The 20222-nt window shown below is 49.1% G+C and overlaps 6 protein-coding genes across 7 annotated transcripts; 5 read left to right on the top strand and 1 right to left on the bottom strand.

Annotated features, from left to right (window-relative positions):
* The first annotated feature begins 46 nt into the window (after nucleotides 1–46).
* On the top strand, nucleotides 47–2818 carry LOC120444727 (eukaryotic translation initiation factor 3 subunit B). Its single transcript, XM_039624652.1, has 4 exons — nucleotides 47–263; nucleotides 380–695; nucleotides 754–2306; nucleotides 2368–2818. The coding sequence occupies exons 1-4, from the start codon at nucleotides 149–151 to the stop codon at nucleotides 2454–2456; spliced, it is 2073 nt and encodes a 690-aa protein (XP_039480586.1). The 5' UTR covers nucleotides 47–148; the 3' UTR covers nucleotides 2457–2818.
* A 42-nt stretch (nucleotides 2819–2860) lies between these two features.
* Nucleotides 2861–7781, top strand: LOC120444724 (coiled-coil and C2 domain-containing protein 2A). The gene is made up of 7 exons (XM_039624650.2): nucleotides 2861–4480; nucleotides 4539–5484; nucleotides 5613–5896; nucleotides 5956–6678; nucleotides 6737–6975; nucleotides 7034–7157; nucleotides 7567–7781. The coding sequence occupies exons 1-7, from the start codon at nucleotides 2981–2983 to the stop codon at nucleotides 7756–7758; spliced, it is 4008 nt and encodes a 1335-aa protein (XP_039480584.1). The 5' UTR covers nucleotides 2861–2980; the 3' UTR covers nucleotides 7759–7781.
* A 277-nt stretch (nucleotides 7782–8058) lies between these two features.
* On the top strand, nucleotides 8059–8655 carry LOC120444730 (serine palmitoyltransferase small subunit B). Its single transcript, XM_039624656.2, has 2 exons — nucleotides 8059–8239; nucleotides 8436–8655. Exons 1-2 carry the CDS (start codon nucleotides 8107–8109, stop codon nucleotides 8615–8617), a joined length of 315 nt encoding a protein of 104 aa, XP_039480590.1. The 5' UTR covers nucleotides 8059–8106; the 3' UTR covers nucleotides 8618–8655.
* Nucleotides 8656–8833: 178 nt separating this feature from the next.
* LOC120446038 (peptidyl-prolyl cis-trans isomerase E) lies at nucleotides 8834–10024 on the top strand. Its single transcript, XM_039626802.1, has 4 exons — nucleotides 8834–9124; nucleotides 9184–9567; nucleotides 9622–9794; nucleotides 9858–10024. The coding sequence occupies exons 1-4, from the start codon at nucleotides 8924–8926 to the stop codon at nucleotides 10000–10002; spliced, it is 903 nt and encodes a 300-aa protein (XP_039482736.1). The 5' UTR covers nucleotides 8834–8923; the 3' UTR covers nucleotides 10003–10024.
* LOC120446040 (60S ribosomal protein L18a) lies at nucleotides 10023–11171 on the bottom strand. The gene is made up of 2 exons (XM_039626803.2): nucleotides 11041–11171; nucleotides 10023–10604 (listed from the first exon to the last, which is right to left on the bottom strand). The coding sequence occupies exons 1-2, from the start codon at nucleotides 11056–11058 to the stop codon at nucleotides 10089–10091; spliced, it is 534 nt and encodes a 177-aa protein (XP_039482737.1). The 5' UTR covers nucleotides 11059–11171; the 3' UTR covers nucleotides 10023–10088.
* Nucleotides 11172–11401: 230 nt separating this feature from the next.
* On the top strand, nucleotides 11402–19902 carry LOC120444334. 2 transcript variants are annotated; one of them, XM_039623891.2, is made up of 4 exons: nucleotides 11402–12206; nucleotides 12567–12643; nucleotides 12752–15044; nucleotides 15104–19902. In XM_039623891.2, exons 3-4 carry the CDS (start codon nucleotides 12770–12772, stop codon nucleotides 19303–19305), a joined length of 6477 nt encoding a protein of 2158 aa, XP_039479825.1. In that variant the 5' UTR covers nucleotides 11402–12206; nucleotides 12567–12643; nucleotides 12752–12769; the 3' UTR covers nucleotides 19306–19902. The 2 variants fall into 2 exon arrangements, with proteins under 2 accessions (XP_039479825.1, XP_039479824.1); XM_039623890.2 differs by having other exon boundaries at nucleotides 15098–19902.
* The last annotated feature ends 320 nt before the right edge of the window (nucleotides 19903–20222 follow it).

Raw genomic sequence — 20222 nt, 5'->3', positions numbered from 1 at the left:
CGTTGTCAACGCACTGACCAGTTGGCAACACTTACCATTCACACAAAACACCGTTTCGCCCTGACTGTCAAATGCGGCATCTCGCTCTTCCTTTTTCACTTTGTGCTTGTGTGTTTGATGACGGAAAATTGCAAATAGATCGCTGAATATGGCCAAAAAGAAAAGCGAGGAGCACTCCGGTGCGGATGCGAATGATAGCGATTACCAAGAGGAGCCGAACTTTGAAGATCCGCCCGGGTTTGTGGACAACATCAGTGATGAAGGTAAAAATCCCCGACTGCCAGCGCAGCACACGCGGCGATCTAACCTCAATCCGTGTGCGGTGTGCGAAAGTTTGCATTTGCATTTCTAATTAATTACATTCGTGATGCACTTTCAGATCTGCTGGGTGACATGTTGGCCCAGCGCCCCTCGGAGGCTGATGGCGTCGAGAGCGTAGTGGTGGTGGACAACATCCCCAAGGTGGAGCCGGAGCGCCTGGATAAGCTGAAGTCGGTCATCAACAAGCTGTTCTCCAACTACGGCGACATCGTCAATGTGGTCTATCCCGTCAACGAGGATGGCAAGACCAAGGGCTACGCCTTCATGGAATACAAGCAGGCCAGCCAGGCGGAGGAGGCCGTCAAGAAGCTCAACAACCATCGCCTGGACAAGAACCACACCTTTGCCGTCAATCTCTTTACCGATTTCCAGAAGTACGTTCCTATAGTAGCCGCTTCAAACAATGCAATTAATTAAATTTCATCTTCTTAGGTACGAAAACATCCCCGAGAAGTGGGAGCCGCCAACCGTGCAGACCTTCAAGGTGCAGAGCGACCTATACAACTTCATCAACGACCCGGACACTTATGACCAATACTGTGTGGCTGCGGAAACCGCCCAAAACTGCGTGCAGGTGGGCTTCTGGCAGAACGTGTTGCCCGAACCCTTTGAGCTGGAGACCCGTGAACGCTTCACCGACACCTTCGTTAAGTGGTCGCCCCTGGGTACATATGTTGTCACCTTCCACAAACCCGGCGTGGCCATCTGGGGTGGCAGCAGCTTCCAGAAGATCCAGAAATTCCCCCATCCTGGTACCCAATTTGTGGAGTTTTCGCCCTGCGAGAATTACCTCGTGACCTACGGACCCACACCCACGGGCCAAAAGATCATCATCTGGGACATCCGCACAGGAGCCGAGAAGCGTTCGTTTGTTGCCGATGGCATGTCGGTTCTTTCCATGTTCCGCTGGTCGCACGACGACAAGTTTGTGGCTCGCATGGGAGAGAATTCGATCCACATCTACGAGACACCCTCTTTCTTCCTTCTGGACCTCAAGTCCATCAAGATTCCTGGCATTCGCGGCTTCTCGTGGTCCCCCACAGACAACGTGATCGCCTACTGGGTGGAGGAGCAGAACCAAATACCCGCCCGTGTTACCTTGATGGAGATCCCCAAGAAGCGTGAGATCCGTAACAAGAATCTTTTCCATGTGGCCGACTGCAAGCTTCATTGGCAAAAATCCGGCGACTATCTGTGCGTTAAGGTTGATCGCTACTCAAAGTTGAAGAAGGACAAGAAGGACCTGGACGTCAAGTTTCTGGGCATGTTCTACAACTTCGAGATCTTCCACATGCGCGAGAAGGAAATTCCTGTTGACTCTGTGGAGATTCGCGAGCTCATTCTGGCCTTTGCCTGGGAGCCCATCGGCAACAAGTTCTCCATCATTCACGGTGAGCCCAACTCGTCGAATGTAAGCTTCTACGAGGTGAACAAGGGCGTAAAGCCCAGTTTGGTGAAGCGTCTGGAAAAGAAGTCCTGCACGCATCTGTTCTGGTCGCCACGCGGTCAGTTTATCGTGATGGCCAACCTCACCATGGGTACCTTTGAGTTTGTGGACTCTACCAACGATTACATCATCAGCGCATCGCCCGATCATTTCCGCGCCTCCGAGGTTGAGTGGGATCCCACTGGACGCTACGTTGTGACTGGTGTCTCGTCATGGAAGGTGAAGGAGGACACCGGCTTCAACATGTACACGTTCCAGGGCCGCATCATCAAGCGTACCATCCTCAAGAACTTTGTGCAGTTCTTGTGGCGCCCGCGTCCTCCCACCCTGCTTAGCGAAGAGAAGCAGAAGGAGATCAAGAAGAACTTGAAGAAGTACTATGCTGCCTTCGAACAAAAGGATCGCCTGCGCCTTACCCGTGCCTCCAAGGAGCTGCTCGAGAAGCGCTCGCAGCTGCGCGAGACCTTTATGGAGTACCGCAACAAGCGTATCGCCGAATGGGCGGATCAGAAGAGTCGTCGCATCATGCTGCGAGGGCGTAAGTATTCTAAAGAAAGAGATAATGCAGCAAAATACTATATATTACCTTTACCCAACAGATGTGGATACAGACAACTTGGAAACTGACGAAGTGGATGAAGAAATTGTTGAATTTTTAGTCAAGGAAGAAGTCACCCTGCTGGAGTAGACGACCCCCTCAACGCCACGCCAACGCTGTCGTCCCCTGCCTCCTTCGAAACGATCCTGTCGCTTCACATTTCGTGTCCGGGACGCGTCTACGCCCTGGTTGATGCCAGGGCCCTAATCCATTATCCAATACAGTAGCACGCGTCTGCTTGCAAACAACTTTAAGCGGAACCTTTGCCTATACATACAACATACGAATTATAAGCCCAAAAGTAAACTTCAACTCAGTCAGCAATTGCGAACATCTAATCTAACATCTAATTAAATGACCTTTATTGAGCACACCCCTCCTTCCAGTATGCCTAATAGTAGATTTGCCATGTATTTGTATGTAAACAGCAAAAAGAAAACGAAAACAAATTATGTTTGGGGTATGTTTTTAATTGTCATTAAGGGCGATAGACGATAGGTGAGCAGGTGTAACACTGGTCGGTCAAGTCAGTTGCCATTAGCAACCAGTTGGGAGGTCAAAGCAGGCAAAGTTCTTTTAGCTTAGCATTTTCTGTTTGGACTAAACATATAAGAATGGACGTCGCTCCACCCAAAAAGACTGCAAAAAAGAAACGCAAGACCCATACGACCAGAGGGTATCGGAAAAGGGAGCAGGAGGTGCAGAGATTGATGAGGGCGACGGAAGGCACAATCTCTGGCCAAGAACACGACATGGAGGCGCTTAGCCTGGAGTTCTTTCATGGATTTGAAGGCGAGATGCAGCAGGAGAACGATTTCGCTGCTCAAGATGTTGGCCAGGAGAGCGACGAGGATTCTGGCGGGGAACTGGCCGTGGAACCATCGGATTCGCCCTCCCAGACATTTATACAAATCGATCTGAACGATCCTCCTCTGGCCTGGAGTCAGCTCTTCAAGCAGCGCCACTATTATGATGAGAGTCTACTCTACCGACCGAGTAATACCCTCCACTTTCAGCTGCATATGAGTGATGTCCAGTTGAAGGATTTCCAGATCCGTATGCTGAACCGCTACCAGGAGCAGTCGAAGAGCGAGTCCGGAAAACTGGGCTCCAATCTGATTGGTCAGCTGAGTGGGCAGAATTCTGCGAGATTCTTGATAGGAAAACATCTTTATCGCAGTGTGTGCCATAGGAGGTTTCAGAGCGTCTTCTTCCCACCCATGCCGCCAAGTGAGTTGAAGGGCCTGCCCTCCAGACGCTGCCTGAAATTGTGCCTCAAACAACTCCGGTTCAGCTTGCACCCTCAACTCTTGGAGGAGCATCGACTGGCGCAACAATTGGGGGATCTCTTCGATGTGTATAGCCACCAGCAGAAGCAGAGAATCTGCCGGAAGCTAAGGGAGGAACTGGAGATAGCCCGCCAGGTGGCACTCAAGCTGCTCGCCTCGGCTGGCCAGGATCAGACGGCAGAGGTGAAGCGTCAACTAAAGCTGACCCGCCAACTGAGGCAACGTTACTACGCCGAGTCGGCTGCCCAGCGTAAACTTCTCCAGCGCCTGCTGAAGGAGTGGGCCAAGCTGAAGGAGCTGCGCCGCCAGCAGCGCTTCCAGTGCACACGTTTCCAACTGGGCCTCCGTGTGGTGCATCCCGCAGACTTGGAGGCCTCCTACTGCTCGTGGAAGGAGAGCTTTGAAGCGGACCTGGCCGAGGTGTATCGCGAGCACCTGGAGGTGTTTTACACCCGACTGCGCCTGTGGAGCGACCAAAAGACCCACAGCCGCACATCGTCGGGCCAATCAAAGCCACCACGGAAACCACAATTCGATCGGATTATGGCTAGCTTGAGGAAGGAGTACGACAAGGCATTCAAGGATCCGGAGGAGCCTTTCGTGGAGGTCTTTCGGCTGCACGCGGATGAAGCAGCTGTCAGGTTGTCCATTCCAGGCGGGGATCAGCTGCCCAAGGCGCGGAACTACTTTCTAAAGATATTCCTGGACGGACAATTTGTAGGCCAGAGCAGGAGCTACCGCCTGGAGCCGGATCTCCAGATATCCATCAACGAGTGCATTGGAGTGCTGTTGGAACGGTCTCTTCCGGAGAACCTAAACATATGGGTGAGTAAACAGTGGGTTTCAGAGCAGGATTGGTTTATAAATATTTATCTAATTCCAGCTCTATGAGAAGTCCACGTTGACCCCAAAGAGTCGCCGCCTGGCCCAGATGAGCACTCCGCTCCTGCTAAGCTCCAAGGATGATGCAGTGCAGGAGAAGCTCAGTTTCCAGACTTTATCCTCCCCCCAGTTGGCTGGCGACGTTTATATGTACTACGAGTACCGATCCACAGAGGGATGGGGAGGTTCCCTTTACCTGGACGACGTGCAAAGACTACCGGATGCACTGCGTCAGACTCTGATGCCGCAGAGCTTACCCGCTCCGCCGCAAGCCTCCAAGAAGCTAGTGACTCCCAGGCCGCCCAGTGGAAGGACCAAAAAGAGTCTGCTACCTCCGCTGATATTCGCTGAACAGCAGCTTCAATTCTGTGGCTTGGAAGTCCTTCTGGATAACCGGCGTTTCCAGTTACTCCACTCCCGTCATCACCAGAGGAATCTGCATACCAAGCAGCTGCGCTTCGTGCCCGCCCTGGAGCAGGAAATCTCGGAAGAGGAACCGCTACCGGTTGGCCGGGAAACAGTGCAGCTCCTGGAACCGGGCACCTACTGGAATCCCATCGATCTGCACAAGCATCGCGGCCGAAAGTTCCTCCAGCTGCTGTACGAGGTTATTGCCAGCCAGAGTGCCAGGAGGGCCAAGGCCCTGCAGACGCCTCTGCCGCTGCTCCTCCTGGCCGAGGACTCGGATCGCTCGGCGGTTACCGGTTGGACAGCCCTTTGGCGGGCATTTTGCTCCGTTTTCCAGGGGCAAGGTGCTTCTCTGCCCAGGGAACCACCTGCTTGGTCGGGTCAGCAGTCCGGTACCGATCTCTTCAAGAACTTCTGCGTCTCGCTCCACGTGGTGCGGGCCACTGGCGTCCCAGTGCGCAGTCGCCACATCCTGAATCTCAATGAGCGGCGCTCCAGCGCTGGTGGCGATATGAGCACCAGTCTGTTTGTCACACAGAGTGAGTAAGGTTCTAATTAAAGCAATAATTAAAGTTCGATAGATAAAGTATCTATCAGATACGAACTATACAACTTTTGAATCATATAAATTGGTTGATTAAAAGTTGATCCATATTTCCCCTTCCAGCCCTCATGTACTCCAACGTGCGACCCTTTGTGACCCTCAGCTATGGACAGCGTCTGTGCCGCAGTCGCACCGCGGAGGGCAGTAATCCCACCTGGAACGAGCAACTGCAGCTGCAGATCCAGAGCCAGTTCGGCGATCTCCGCGAGGATCTGAAGATCAGTCTGTTCGACGAGTTGATTGAGCAGCAGTACAGCGACGAGGCATCCGACTTGTACCAGCGGGTGCAGTGCAACTGGCTGGGCGAGTTCCGGGTGCCCATCAACAGCTTGCTGGCCAGTCGCAAGGTGAGCTATGATTTCATGTACGCCATCCAGCCATCTAAACCATTATCCTGTACCTCAAGTTCGAGGGCTGCATCGAGTTGGTCATGCCCAAGGTTTTGGTGGGCTACAAGCGGCCGTTGATAGACTCCGTCACGAACATGTCAACGGATCAGTATCCGGAGTTCAAGGAGACAGTGCATCTGTGGTTCTACCTGAGCATCGAACCCAGCGGTGGAGACCTAATGCCCCTGCAATCGTGCGCCTTGGCCTGTGCGGAGAAACCGGAACTGCAGCAATACCTCGGCGAGAGGAGACTGGAGCTTCAGCAACTGCTTCCCCAGCCACAGCGCTATGTGGAGCCGCTGGTGTGCACTGCCCAAGGGAAGAGGGTGTGTCTCACCAGACTCCTCGATGCAGTGCCCCTTCCGCCAGCTGTGGCCAGCGGGGAGAATCCCCTGGAGAGCTCCTTTCGCTACGTTTCGCTGCTCAGCCAGTTGCGCAGCTATGATCCCTGCCTGGGATTCCGTGGCGTTTGGCTGGACAATCAAGCCCTGCTAGACAGTACGTGGTGCTCGGTCAAGGATCTGGGTGTCCTGCTCTGTAACTACATGCTATCCTTGGGCTTGGAGTGCTGGCTTATTCTGGGAGTGGCCTGTCCCCACGGCGAGTGCTCCTTTGTGCTCTTCCGCCAGCCGGAAACTGCTGAGCTCTTCCTCGTTTCCCCTGCCACTGGAAAGAGATACCAACTTCAGGATGTGCATTGTCCGCTGAGACGAATATATTGTGTGGTGGGAAAACAGAATGTGAGTTGTCCGCTGAGCTGTCTCTTTAAATTTGTCTTAATCCCTTGGTATTTTCCAGATTTATTTCAATATTCAGACGGAAACCCGTGTCAGCATGACCCATTTTAATCTTCAGGATGGCGCCTGCTGGTTTCCACTCTTCAGCCGGCGGTTTCCTGCCCCCCAAAGTGGCGTCCAGAAGCTGGACTACTCGTACAAGAGGAGCTACGAACTCAGCCAGCTGCAGAAGCACATCGAGCGCAAGATCATGAAGAAGATCAGTGCGTGGCGCACCACCAGGAAAACCATCTGGAATCGGTTAGTAACTCCCCTAATCTCTTATGGAGCAGCGATATCTAATGGCTTCAGTCCACAGAGCCTTTCAGCCACGCCTCCAGAAAATCCTTTGCGACATGGAAAACCTAGCCACCTTCTCCAGAGGCCGATATGATGAGCCCATTTTCAGCGAGCAACTGGAACGAGAGTTTCCCAACTACAGGGTATGCTTTCTTATCTTTTAATTTAAATAGATATGAGTAGAAAATATCAAGAGGCATTTATCTTTTCATGAAATGTTATGCTGGAAAGTTTTTAAAAAATTAACAACAGAACCACGTTCCTAAAGATATGAAACTGTAGATACATATATGACTATTTGTTGAACTTCAGATCAACATAAAACTTAACCACGGTAGCAAGATTATGAGTCCAGATAAAAAACTAGCAAGCTTCCTCCTAGAAATCATATATTTATGTGGTTCAGGGAAGGCAGCAATTACTTTGATATTTATAACGACGGCGGTTCACCTGGCGGATTTATCAGTTGGTCGTCACCAGCCGACCCCTGCCCTACCCTACCCCACTCATCAATCACTATCGCAATCGATCACTAACCCCGTTTGCCCGCAGCTCTACGGCTTCACCCTTAACTTTGCGTACACCAATCTGGCGGCGATATCGGAGCGCATCCGGACCACCTGCATCCACTACAACCACGACGCCTCCGTGGAGTTCTGCGTGGCCGTCCACCTGCACGCTCACGCCAACGATGTGCTGTCCGTGTGGCTGTTTCTGTTGTCCATGGTGCCACTGGTGGAGTGAGTGAGTCACGGTCCCAAAATGCCAAAGGCAATCCCCCTGCCATTGGGGATTCTATCGCTATCGGTTCAGTTTACAAGTGCAAGCGTAGCTGCATGGACTGATTTTTATCACAACGCCCAACTGACGATCGAAAGAGGCCGAAATGAAATCTATTTAATTTGGTTTACAGCCCGAAAAATGTATATAAATATATATGTGTGGTTATAGAATAAAAGAAGCGTGTAGTTGTATGCAGTGATAAGGCGCTGACGGGGACGCAGGTACCAGGTGTCGCACTTAGTGTCGTTGGGTTAGTTCGCCGCGCACCCTGACACCGTCGACATCGCCTGACATCGATTTCACAAGCCCATGTCGAAAAGCATGTTCCCAAAGCTGTCGGAGGATTATGCGAAATTCAAGCGCTATGTGAAATGGCTGTACCATCTCTACGAGCTGAACACACAGATCGCCATTTGTGAGCCGTGGGAGAAGGTGTTCCTCAGTAAGTACCAATGGACTGTGCCCTTGGACAGGGGGAAGATTAGGGCCGCACCATTCGTATCTACAGGGTATCAACTTTGGCGCGATATATTGTCTTTACCCACCGATATCTTATCTATGCCGGTCACTTCGGTGGTCTTAGTCACGAAACCAGCTAATGGATTGTTATGTCGCACCATGCTATTTTTCATTTTTAGATGTCCTTCTCGGCAGCTTCGTCTCCCTGATCCTCTACGCATCCTTCGCCTTTGTGCCGGGCTATTGTGTGACGGTCTTCCAGCTTTTGTGGCCCAAATCGAGCATGCACAATCTCACCAGCGTTTGCAACACGAGCATTGAGGGCTTTTGCGGCAACGAAAGCGGATCAGTAATAACATAATCTTAGTGTAGCTTATCTTAATCAATAAATAATTTAAAACCCAGCTGCTAACGAAGTTTGTTTCTATTGATTTGGCGGGTTTCGTTTTGAATTTGTGCGGCATTGCCAGGCGATAAAAGACAACGCAAGTCGCCAACCGTGGTAGAGAACTCCGCTACAGATTACATTTTAAGTAAATGAAAAAATCGATAACTACAGGAAATCGATGCCACTGAATCGATTGTCTTTCATAAACATACATTTTGCTTGCAGCTTGTTTGTTTTCATGTTACTGGTTTATTTGTGGTTTAATGAATTAATTCAACCATGGCTAACGACAAACGCACCGTTTATGTGGGCGGCCTGGCCGACGAGGTCACTGAGAGACTGCTGAACAATGCCTTCATCCCTTTTGGCGATATTGCCGATATCCAAATGCCGGCGGACTACGAATCCCAACGACACCGTGGATTCGCCTTCATAGAATACGAACAGAGCGAGGATGCGGCTGCTGCCATAGATAATATGGTAAGAAGGAGCAAGAAAATCAACCCAACCAAGTTGTTAAACCTATCAACTACTTCCAGAACGACTCCGAACTCTGCGGCCGCACAATCCGCGTGAATTTGGCGAAACCCGTGCGCGTTAAGGAGGACAGTTTCAAGCCTGTCTGGGCAGATGACGACTGGTTGCAGAAGCATGCGGGTGCCACGCTGCAGCCGGAAGGCGAACCGGAGGCAGAGAAAGTGGAAACGCCCTCCACGGGGCCGGCAGTCATCGAAAAAGCAGAGAAACGCAATCCACAAGTGTTCTTCGACGTACGAATTGGTGGCAATGACGCTGGTCGCATTGTGATGCTCCTCCGGGCAGATGTAGTGCCCAAGACGGCGGAGAACTTTCGGCAATTGTGCACCCACGAGCAGGGCTATGGCTACAAAGGCTGTTCCTTCCACCGCGTGATACCAGAGTTTGTAAGTTTTTAATTTAGCAACGTATTCTTTTAATAAAATCTTCCCATTCAACAGATGTGCCAAGGAGGCGACTTTACCAACAACAATGGCACCGGCGGCAAGTCCATCTATGGCAAGAAGTTCAACGATGAGAACTTCAGTCTTAAACACAACAGTTTTGGAACTCTGTCCATGGCCAACTCTGGTCCCAACACAAATGGCTCACAGTTTTTCATATGCACCACAAAGTTAGTTGGTTTTACAACTTAAGAATAAACTCTTTCTCTAATTACATTTCTTTTGTTCCACAGGACGGATTGGTTGGACAACAAGCATGTCGTCTTTGGTCATGTCATCAGTGGCGCCGAGGTGGTGCGCAAGATGGAACGTTGTGGCTCCAAGTCGGGCACTCCCAGCCAAAAGATTGTCATATACGCGTGTGGAGAACTCAAATAAAGAAGCATTGACAACTAGTGTACTCTTCAACGTTCTCATTTATTGAAAAAATCCACTAAGTCATAGGTAAAGGATGCAGGAGAATCCTACTGGAAGTAGGTCCTGGGCTTCCTGAACGAGAACAGCTTCCTGTTGCCCTTGTGGTGGACACGCTGGACCAGAGGGAACTTGATCTTCGAATCGTGGAACTGCTTCACGTGCACGCGGCGGGTCTTGGCGGCAGGGATCGAGTCCACCTTAATGATCTGGATGGAGTGGGCACGGGCACGGTGGCGGGCTCCCATGTCGCGGTAGCACTGAGTGACGGCACCGCCGACAGTCAGGTCACGGTACTCGCGGTACATGTTGTGGGTGCCGGAGCGGGAATCGTAACGCAGCCAGATGCCGAAGTTCTTGATCTTCACGGGCGACGTCTCGTACACCTGCTTGATGGACACGATCTCGCCGGTGGTCTTCTTGAACTTCTTCAGTTGGCGCAGGAAGTACCAGAAGCGGGATTTGGCCACGATGTTGTCGGGGGCAAAGATACGCATCTTGTAGAGGGGAGTCTGGGGCTCCTTCTCGCTGGGCAGCTTGCGGCCCACGACCTCGTACTCCTTCAACTGCAAATGGGATTTGGTTTAGTTAAACAAGTCTTCTTAAAACCATTGTAAACAAATGTGAGCAATTGCAGGCAAACAAACACACGCATGGCTGTTGATTTTTGAAGGTTATGTTATCGGCGGCACACAGCAGTTGTATTTCTATTACATGGAAATTTTTTTAAATAGAGTTCGTTTTAGCTTTGTCCTGCATAATAATTTCTCATAGTTATTTGAATTACTTTCGTGAAGTGCTTAGGTCCATTTTTTTAAGAAAAGTGGCTTAACAAACATTGTCCACGACACTTCTCACTCCCAAGTCGTTTTTTACACAGAAATTTCGGAGTTTTAAGAATTTCAACGTTTGTGCCAAATGGGCTGTATGTTTGCTTATCTGTTGCACGCATTTTAAACTAATATAATGATTGTTTAAATCATTTTTTTTGCAAATACTAACCAATCCCTTGGCTCTCATGTTGGACGTTCACGCGAAAAGGAAACGGAAAGAGCTTGTCAAATCGGTATGACACTGAACCTCGATTCAGGGATGGCAAAAACTATCGATAGCCCAATTCAAATAATGGTTATGACTAAAAACCTGCGATTCTGAACGTGTTGTAATAGTTCGTTTGAATTTTAGAGAATTACTCAAGATATCACTTTTAAAAAGCTATAGTATATTAGATTTTAAAAGAAAACGCTAGTACTGGCCAACTATCGGTATTCTTACACTGAACCGCAAGCGAACCACGCAGCCATCCCAGTCGCATGGTTGCATTTTTGGCAGTCACACCAGCACGCTGCGCTAGCTATCGAACTATCGTCCATCACTAGCTTCTGCGCGTGTTTCAATGGCATGGCTGTAAAAAAGACGAAATATATTGCTATAATCTTGCTTTTAACGCGTTATTCGAACGCTCCCCGCAGCCCAATTGTGAAACATCCAAACCCCATACGCTACTTAACGAGCTGCTCCTAAAATACAGTGGAAAAGTGCGCGAAAAAATCGAGCAGAACATAAAATGCAAAGCGTGGAAGGCGACGTGCAAAAAGAAGAAAATTTTTTGCCCCGCACAAGAGACGCGCAAAAGGGCGAAAAGGCAATTCGACGATATCATTGTGCTTCTAGTCGTAACTAAAGCAAAAGGAAATTACGTGCACTTGTGAAATCCGTTTGCATTACGTATCTGTGTCCTGCGAGTTTATAAACAATTGAAACCAGGCGTTAATTGTATAAGTTCGTCGAGGGGTGGGGGCGCCCCTCTTTCCTTCCGCGCCGTCTCGTCTCGGCCCGTCCAATCCAATCCGCTGGGCAAAATCTCTCGGCCTCTCGGTTTCGGTCTCTTTTTGGTTCAGTTGTGCAGCGAACTTCCGTGAAATCGGTTGTTGTTTTGGCTACGTTCTCTCCTTGCTGTTTGCGCGCGTAAAATTCATCGCTCTCTCTTTCTCTCTTGCCTACCACTCTCTGTACCGTTCTTCTCTCCTTCTGCCGCCTACAATTTGTGGGAAAATTCTACCTAAGCAGGGGTACAGCAACAACAACAACACTAGCAGCAGCAATAATACGCTGAGCAGAAACGACAAAAACAACAACAGCAACGGCAACGCACAGGAGGAGAGCAGGTAAATAAACGTGCATAATTGCTGTACATTTTGATTGTAGTGTCCATTCCAAGAATATTTCAAGTAAATTCGTTTATTTTTAGCAGTAAGTGGCTCTCTCGTTGCCATTTTGTTAACATTTATTTTGGTATTTTCAATTATTTTGGCTTTACTTTTGCACCAGGGCTACAAAATCACCCAATGACCGGCGATTTTTGTGCAATTCAAATGTTTATGCAGTGAATATTCGGAAACAAATTATCGTATATACCCCCGCATAAACGATACACTTTGCTGTCATTCTAATTTTTTGTTGTTTTTTGTCAAAATACCAAACCTTATATCTCACGTAATAATAAATTCATTTCATTTCGCTTTCAGCTGCGTAGAGAACAACGAAAAGCATAAAACAGAGAGAGCGAGAACCGGAACGGATTCAACGCCAACGGCATGCAAAGGTAATGAATATAATAATTTTTGCCCAAAGTGCGTTTAATTGATTGGCGGTTGATGGTTTGTTTTTCGCCCTTTTCTTAAATATTATTATTATTATTTTTTGCTGACAGCGTGTGAATGCAGAAAATATGATGGAAGCATTGGATCAGCAACAAGCCAAGCTAACGTCTAACAGAGATGATGGAGAAGCAGGAACAGGATCGGAAACGGGATCGGGAGCGGGCACCGGGGGAGGAGCAGCTGCCGGCGAGGAAGACGACATCGAAGAACTTCATTATGTGCTGGACCTGGCGAAGGAGGAAAGCGAGAGCCACCAACATGGGGAGAACAACAACGCTGAGGAAAATGAGGATGGAAAGCCGAAAAAGAACGATGACGTGATAGATTTAGCCATGGCAAATGGCCAGGGTTTCAGCGACACGCCGGAGGAAGAGACCGCCGGAACGGAAGAGACAGAGCAGTCAGAGGAATCTCTTCTCCATCTAAGAAAAAGCACAGAGACAACAGTCGATTTAGAAACTCTCTCAAGTTCAGCAAACTGCTTGACAACTGCTCCTCCCTCTACAGATCTCGTAAAGCAAGAGCTGGTCGAAGACAATCCAGAGGAACTCCCAGAAGCAGACAGCATCCCACTTACAGATCAGTTCTTAAAGGATATCAAACTGAAGACCGAAGTGGAGGACAAAACTGATTCCTTAAGTGATAACCATATGGAGTTCTTATCTGATTCAGAAGATCAGCCAGCGGATACTTTAGAGGCAAATCATGAGTCGGAAACGGATGAAAAGGTAGTCCAATTCCTGCCAAAGGAATCAGACAGCAATGAAGTCGAAGAAAAATATTTTCCATCTGCTAATGATGATTCTGAAAGCGAAATCGAGGAAAAGGTGTACACCCCACCGGTGATACATCTAGAAACAGATTCGGAAAGCGGGGAAAAAGAGTTTTTATCCATTAAAGATAATGAGAGTCCAGCTTTGGAGATCGAAGGGGAGACAGCTGAGTCTCAGTTTTCAAAAGATCTTTACAAAAATGACGTTGATGAAAATGTTTCCCCTATAGCGCCAGAAGTGGATGATACTGCATCGCAACCTACTGTTGTACCTTCTTTAGAAGGATCCGACACAGTGGATTCTCCTTCGCTGACAATGGATGTGGATCTTCCAAGCAGCGAAGACGGAGCGCCCCCCAGTGTTATTAAAATCGAGTCTGATTTGGAAGATGAAGCACACAGTGATAGTGTCAAGTTAAAAGAACATACTGTTGAGGTCGTTCCGTTGATTAAGCTGAATGGGGCTCATAAGGCTTTGAAAGAAGAAAAGCTCGTGGACGAGGAGATGGTGGAACCCGGCCAAGAGCTGGAAGACCCCAAGGAACTGTCTGTGATAACAAACCACACTGGCAACAACACTAAGGAGGAGGACACTTCCGCTTCTCAGGTGCCATCGCTCTCTGTGATTCTACCTGTTCGTACGAGTCGTAGCAGAAGCACAAGCAGCAGGAGCAGCACCGTAAGCTCTGCTTCGCAGCCGCAGCTGGTGATCGATCATCCGGAGAGTGAGCACAATGCCAAACCGCCGACCCTGAAGCTTTCCCTAAAGCGCAGGCGCAGCAAGAGTTCCTCCGTTAGCCAATCCGATAAACAAACAAAGATGGAGTCAGGTGGCTCCGTTTCCTCGCTGCTTCTGCAACGCCTTCAGGGCAATGCCAATGTGGGTCCGCCTGTCGCCTCTACGGAATCGCTACAAGTCCGTAGTTGTGCAAAGTGCAATTTGCAGTTCGAGTTCGAAAGCTTTCAGCAGCTGAACAAGCACCAGGCTCAGTGCAGCGGGATCCAAAGCACGAGCAGTCCCCAGTTACCACAGAAGCAGGAGCGCTTCTTTCGGTGCGCCCAGTGTAGCACCGTTCACCAGTGCTGGCACTTTTTTCTCCACATGCGAGAAGTCCACCAGCGTTACATTTGCTTATATTGTAACCATGTGTATCCCAGTGTAGAAAAGCTGTCGCTGCATCTAGAAAACAAGCATGACATCGACCAGAGCCACTTCGCTAAGGATGCGTGGGAAGAGCAGCAGAAAACGGAGGATAGAGCAAGGCATCTCGTTTGTTGCACATGTCAAGCCACTTTTGTCCAGGGCTCTGAGTTTGAGGATCACGATTGCTCCCAACTGATGCAGCCGTGTGCTTTGTGCAATCAAAAAAGTGGCCATGCCATTGGTTGCAAGAACAACAAACGGAAGCCTTCGAGAAGGCGGCGAAAGGTCCGTAGACCACCGGAAACGCCACTGCCGATTCCTCAGGAGCCGGTTGAACAACCCATGCTCGTGGAAGCAATACCGGAGCAACAGCCACAACAGTTGCAGCTCCCATCGGACATGCAGAATCTTTTCCCTACAGAAAACAGTAAGAAGAAAACATTTATAATTTTGGAGATCATTTTTCTAAATTTCGTATAGTTCCAGCGCCAGAACCCGTGGAAGATCCTCCAGCGCCTCCCATTCCCAAGTTGGTTGTGCCCAAAATTATGTTGCGGGTGCCTAAGGAATTTCAGAAGTCTGTGGATGCAGCCCTCAGCAGTACGGATACGGAGGACGAGGAGTTAGAAACGGCACAGCCGGTGGAAGAAGCAGTGTCGGCACCAACCGAGGAGCTACCTTTTGATGCACCGCCTCCTCCACCGCCAGCGCTTAGCTTCGATGACTCGACTGCGTCTAAGCTAAATCGTGTACTGGCGGAACTGGAGCGCACCAAGCTGGACATTGAGCGAACCAAGGCGGATATAATTACCAAAAAGCAGTCAAAGGTTATTATGGCCAATGCACATTTGGAAAATGTTGTGCCACAGGTTGTAGATCCTCCTCAGCACCTGCAGCCACAGCAAGAGGAACAGCGTCGTTGGTCACTAACGCCACCTGCGTCGCCCCACAACAATCACGTCAATCTTCCAGAACCTCCCCCAGCTTTAATTACTGAATTTCAAGATCAGCCCGATGCAGTGCGTCGCAACAGTCTCGGCAGTGATTGCATGGACATAGATGATAGTTTGAATGGACCAGAGATGGAAGATAGTAGGGATTCTACGGGGGAACAAAAGGAATCTCTGGAGCCAGCCCAACCCTTGCAGGAACTCCAACCTGTTGACGAACCGCTTGCCATTCAGCCGCTTCCACCCGCCGACGGCATAATGGTAGCTGGAGCTGACACTCACACGGTGGATCTGCAACTGGATCGTCCTCTCGATCGGTTTTCAATGGTGGATTTTGTGCGTTTGTGCTTAAAATCAGTGTACTCCCTATGCCTATATTGCAATCATGCCCGAAGGATCGCGGTAAATGTAAAGCAGTTGGTGCTTCATTTAATAGGCCAGCACAGATTTACAGCCACAGTGGATAGCATTACGGCTGAGGAACTATACGCAGAGACCATTGTAGCAAAACTAAAAAGCTTTCTTCCGCACTTGGAAAACGAGTATATGAATGCGGCCAGTTGTTGCAGTTTGGAAAATGGCAAGTACGTAGAGCCGTTCAACGAGCGAATATACGAGTGCTTCACCTGCCGTTTTGTGACCTCCACTCACAAGGAGCTGTACACCCACAACAGAAGACTGCACATTAAGTCAAACATAATGTGCGTCATGTGTCAAACTAACTTCTATAGCTACAGCGAGATTTTGTGTCATATTTGTCCAGGCGAGGTAGCCGGAAGTGTTTACGATCTTCAGTTCCGTTGCTGTCTCTGCGATATGGCTCCATTGCCCTCCGCCTTTAGACTAATGGTGCATCTGAGGAAGCAGCACCAGGCTTGCGACATCTGTCTAGAGGATTGCCAGAGCCAAGCGAAACTGTCGTCTCACGTGTGGAAGCACAAGTTGCTACACTTGTGCTATCGCTGTGGTATCGCGTATCGCAACAAGCAGGATATCTCAAAGCATCTGTTCTGGAAGCACGGAACGGAGAGTGCAGGATGCAAGCAATGTCTACAAAAGCGCTGGCGCCATGTCTACCACTTCTGTGTACCGCCCGCAGAATTTCCATGCGAGCAATGCGGGTTCGTCTTCAGCAAAGCCATATACCTGGAAGTACATCAAAGAATGCATTCAGGCGATTTCCGCTATGCGTGCACAGAGGAGAGCTGCGAAGAGAAATTCGTTTCGCGCAAGCTCTTGCTAAAGCATGCCAGCAGTCATGTCGCGAAGGAACTGCCTCAAGCGGCTTCCATGGAGCAGGCGAATGATGCCACTTCGGCTCCAAAGTTGGAGGAAATAAAGGAGGAGCTAGAAGATGGCGAGGATAAAAAAGAAGGAACACAAAATAATGAAAAGCTCTTTTCCGAATCGGAAACCAATAAAGAGTCCACCAAGAAGGAGGAACCGGACCGCATTGAGAATGCAAAAGAGCCGCCAGTCTGTAAATCTGAGAATAGAAAACGGCGCAAGAAGTCGAAGCGCAACAAGGAATCCTTGGAGGACCTTAATCTCATCGCACCCAATCTCTCCGAGTCGGATAGCAGTGATGACAGTGATTCAGATGCGCCGAGAAGCAGCCACCAAGAGCAGCCTAAGCTGCCAATGCGATCCTCTGTGGATGATCTGGATATGCCCAAGGTGATGCTGTCGCCATCCTCTGAGAGTGACGCCGATGAACTTGATGGCAAATCTAAACTGGAAGATAAGGAAAAACTTTCAGACGGCTCTAAAGAAGAAAAGGCTCTTGATGCCGATGATGAATCGGAGCCCAAGAAGGAGGAAGATCAAGTGGATGTTTCAATTTGGAAAAACCTCCTTCAAAATCAGGCGGTGGCCATCCCGGAAGAGCAGGCGGTTAAGGAGGAGGACAGGGAAGACTTAGCCATTCTTCCGCCCGCAAAACTTCACGTTGCCTGGTCTGATCACGATTATTGCAAATTGCACCGCACACCACCACCCTCACCCGTGAAACAAAAGTCCGCTAACAAATCATCAATCAAAACGCCTGGTGAGAATGCCTCAAGTGATAGCGACAGTTCAAGTAGCTCCAGCTCGTCAGACTCCGATTCCTCGAGCTGTTCGTGCGGCTCCAACTGTAGCTGTAGTTCTAGCAACAGCAGTAGTTCCAGCGACAATTCCGACGACTCGGATAGCTCTACTGCTCGTGGATCGCCGCAGAAACGGTCTCGCAAGAAATCTTTAAAGGTAAAGAAGAGCTCAGAGTCACTCAAAAACGGTCACAATGGTCCAAATGAGCAGGATCAAGTGGAGGAGACAACTGCTGTCAATGAGAACAATAATCCAGTGGCTCCACCCTCGCCCAAGCCTCCTATGTACAATGAGTCGGACTTCGATACAGCTTTCTCGGATACAGATGAAGAGTTCTACGACTCCCATCCTCAGAAACTGGCCAACGAACTGCTGACCCAAAAGCGAGAGGCTCTCATGGCCGAGCATGCCCCACTGCGGCCGAGCAACAATTACGACATTGTGGAAAACAGTCGACCATCAACTCCATCTCTTCCGGAGGAGGCTTCTGCTTTTGCTGACAAGCGGGAAAAGGTGAGGAACAAGAAAAAGAAGCGGGAACGAAAGTCTACGAGTAAAACTGGCAAGCTACAGCCGATGGCTAGTACACCCCTACCCATGGATAGGATAGCCGGAATGCCTGGAATGATTCCGCCCCTGGAGCCGCCTACTCCTATACAGTCACATCCAGAATCTTCTCTGTTCCCTGTAACGCCACTTACCCATCGTCAACTGCAATCGTCCATGACCAGGATGAGTGAGGGTAGCAGCTGCTCCGATGCCGATGCCCAGTTGAAGCGTTCGAAACGCCAGCGACGGCCCAACAAGTTCTACGGCTATACAAGCGACGACGAAAACATGAGCGCCGTTCTAGCGCCACCGCTACAGGTGGGAATGCAGCTTATCAAACCGCAGCCACCACCACAGTTGACCTGGGCCAAGGAGGATCTGCCCACACCGCCTAAGCAGCGAAACAGGAATAACAATAACAGTAGCCACCATCATCACTCACACAGCAATGGCGGAACTTCATTGGCAGGCTCCTCGCGGAAGAGAAGCAAACAGCGTTCGCTTCTCGGCACAGGAGGATCTCGCTCAGCCAAGCGTCACAAGCCCGATCGAGAGGATCACTTGCCACCCATTCCGACTCTCAAAATCCGGCCTAGCCTGTTGCCCACCACTGCTCCACCGTCGGACAGCAGTGAAAGCAGCTCTGATGATGACGAGGCGGAGGTTAATGTGACCAGTGTGGTCCCGACTTCACAACCAGCGCCACCTCCAGTTTTGCCAACTCCTCTACCGGTGGCTTTGCCAGTTCCACCACCACCACCGCCAGCGGCCACTGCTTTCAATCAACCCATACCACCAGCACTGCTGCCCAATCCCGGATTCGCCACACTGCAGTACTTCAAGGCGAACAACATAAGGTATCCCATTCGACCGCCGGCGGGAGCGCGCCTCGCTCGTGAAGGAGAATCGGTGTACTGCTACTGTCGCTGTCCGTACGACGAGGTCTCTGAGATGATCGCATGCGACGGGGACAACTGTCTTATCGAGTGGTTCCACTTTGAGTGCGTGGGCATTATGGTGGCGCCGCAGGGCAAGTGGTTCTGCGCCGAGTGCAGGCCCAAGTACTCAGAGGGTATCTATCAGGGCGCCAAGCCCCAATGAAAGAACACGGATTAACTGCATCATTGGTTCCTCCTACCACAAATAATCAACTATAACTACAAACCCCACTACAGAATGGATTACGCTTATTAATTGATAAACACGTATAGTCGCTTATTCCTGGCGATCGTCAAAGGAGAAGAACTCTATATCTTATCTACTAAAGAAATAGAGCTAGACTAATAAAGTAACGTACTTGTAAAAATTGCGGGCAGAATGTAACCGCAGGCTCAAAGGAGCTCTCCGAGGAGAGCCTAAGCTAAGCTAATTTAATTGTAATATAAAATATCCGCAACAAGATTATCAAATTATATATACATTTCTATATTCGCTTAAATCGTATGTAAATATCGATGGCTGCATATTTCGTATGCACTTTGTAAAATAGCTAGATTACTCGATAGATACCATAAACACTTAGGAAATAGGGTGTACACCTATAAATAGCAGTCCCAAGTATAGTTCATAACTAATTCTACATATATATACACGTAATGACTATGATTAGAACAAAAAATAGAAAGCCAGCTGCAAATCGGAATGCAATGGATTATGAAAAAATAAACATGCAACATTGTGAGACGTATACAAAAACAATTATTAAAACTAATTGTACTCATTTGTTTGGCCACTCGGCGGTGGGTCTAATACGAGTTCATCAATTTATTAGGTAATATGCGGTGGGTCTAATACGAGTTCATCAATTTATTAGGTAATATGCGGATCATTTGGATACGTAATTTGTTGTTCTAATAATGAAACAGGCGAACTGTGCTTTTGAATAATCAAATGCAATTTATCAAAGGTCGCTTGGAATATGGAATGAATTTTGAAACGATTTAAGACTTTAATTCCAGTAAAACGATAATGTGCAAGCTTTGTTCCGAATCTAATTCCTAATCTCCAAAAATAAGTTG

This window comes from Drosophila santomea, chromosome 2R (genome assembly GCF_016746245.2).
Source record: "Drosophila santomea strain STO CAGO 1482 chromosome 2R, Prin_Dsan_1.1, whole genome shotgun sequence".
In the NCBI taxonomy this organism is placed as follows: Eukaryota; Metazoa; Arthropoda; class Insecta; order Diptera; family Drosophilidae; genus Drosophila; species Drosophila santomea.
This window is presented reverse-complemented; position numbering and strand designations above follow the sequence as displayed.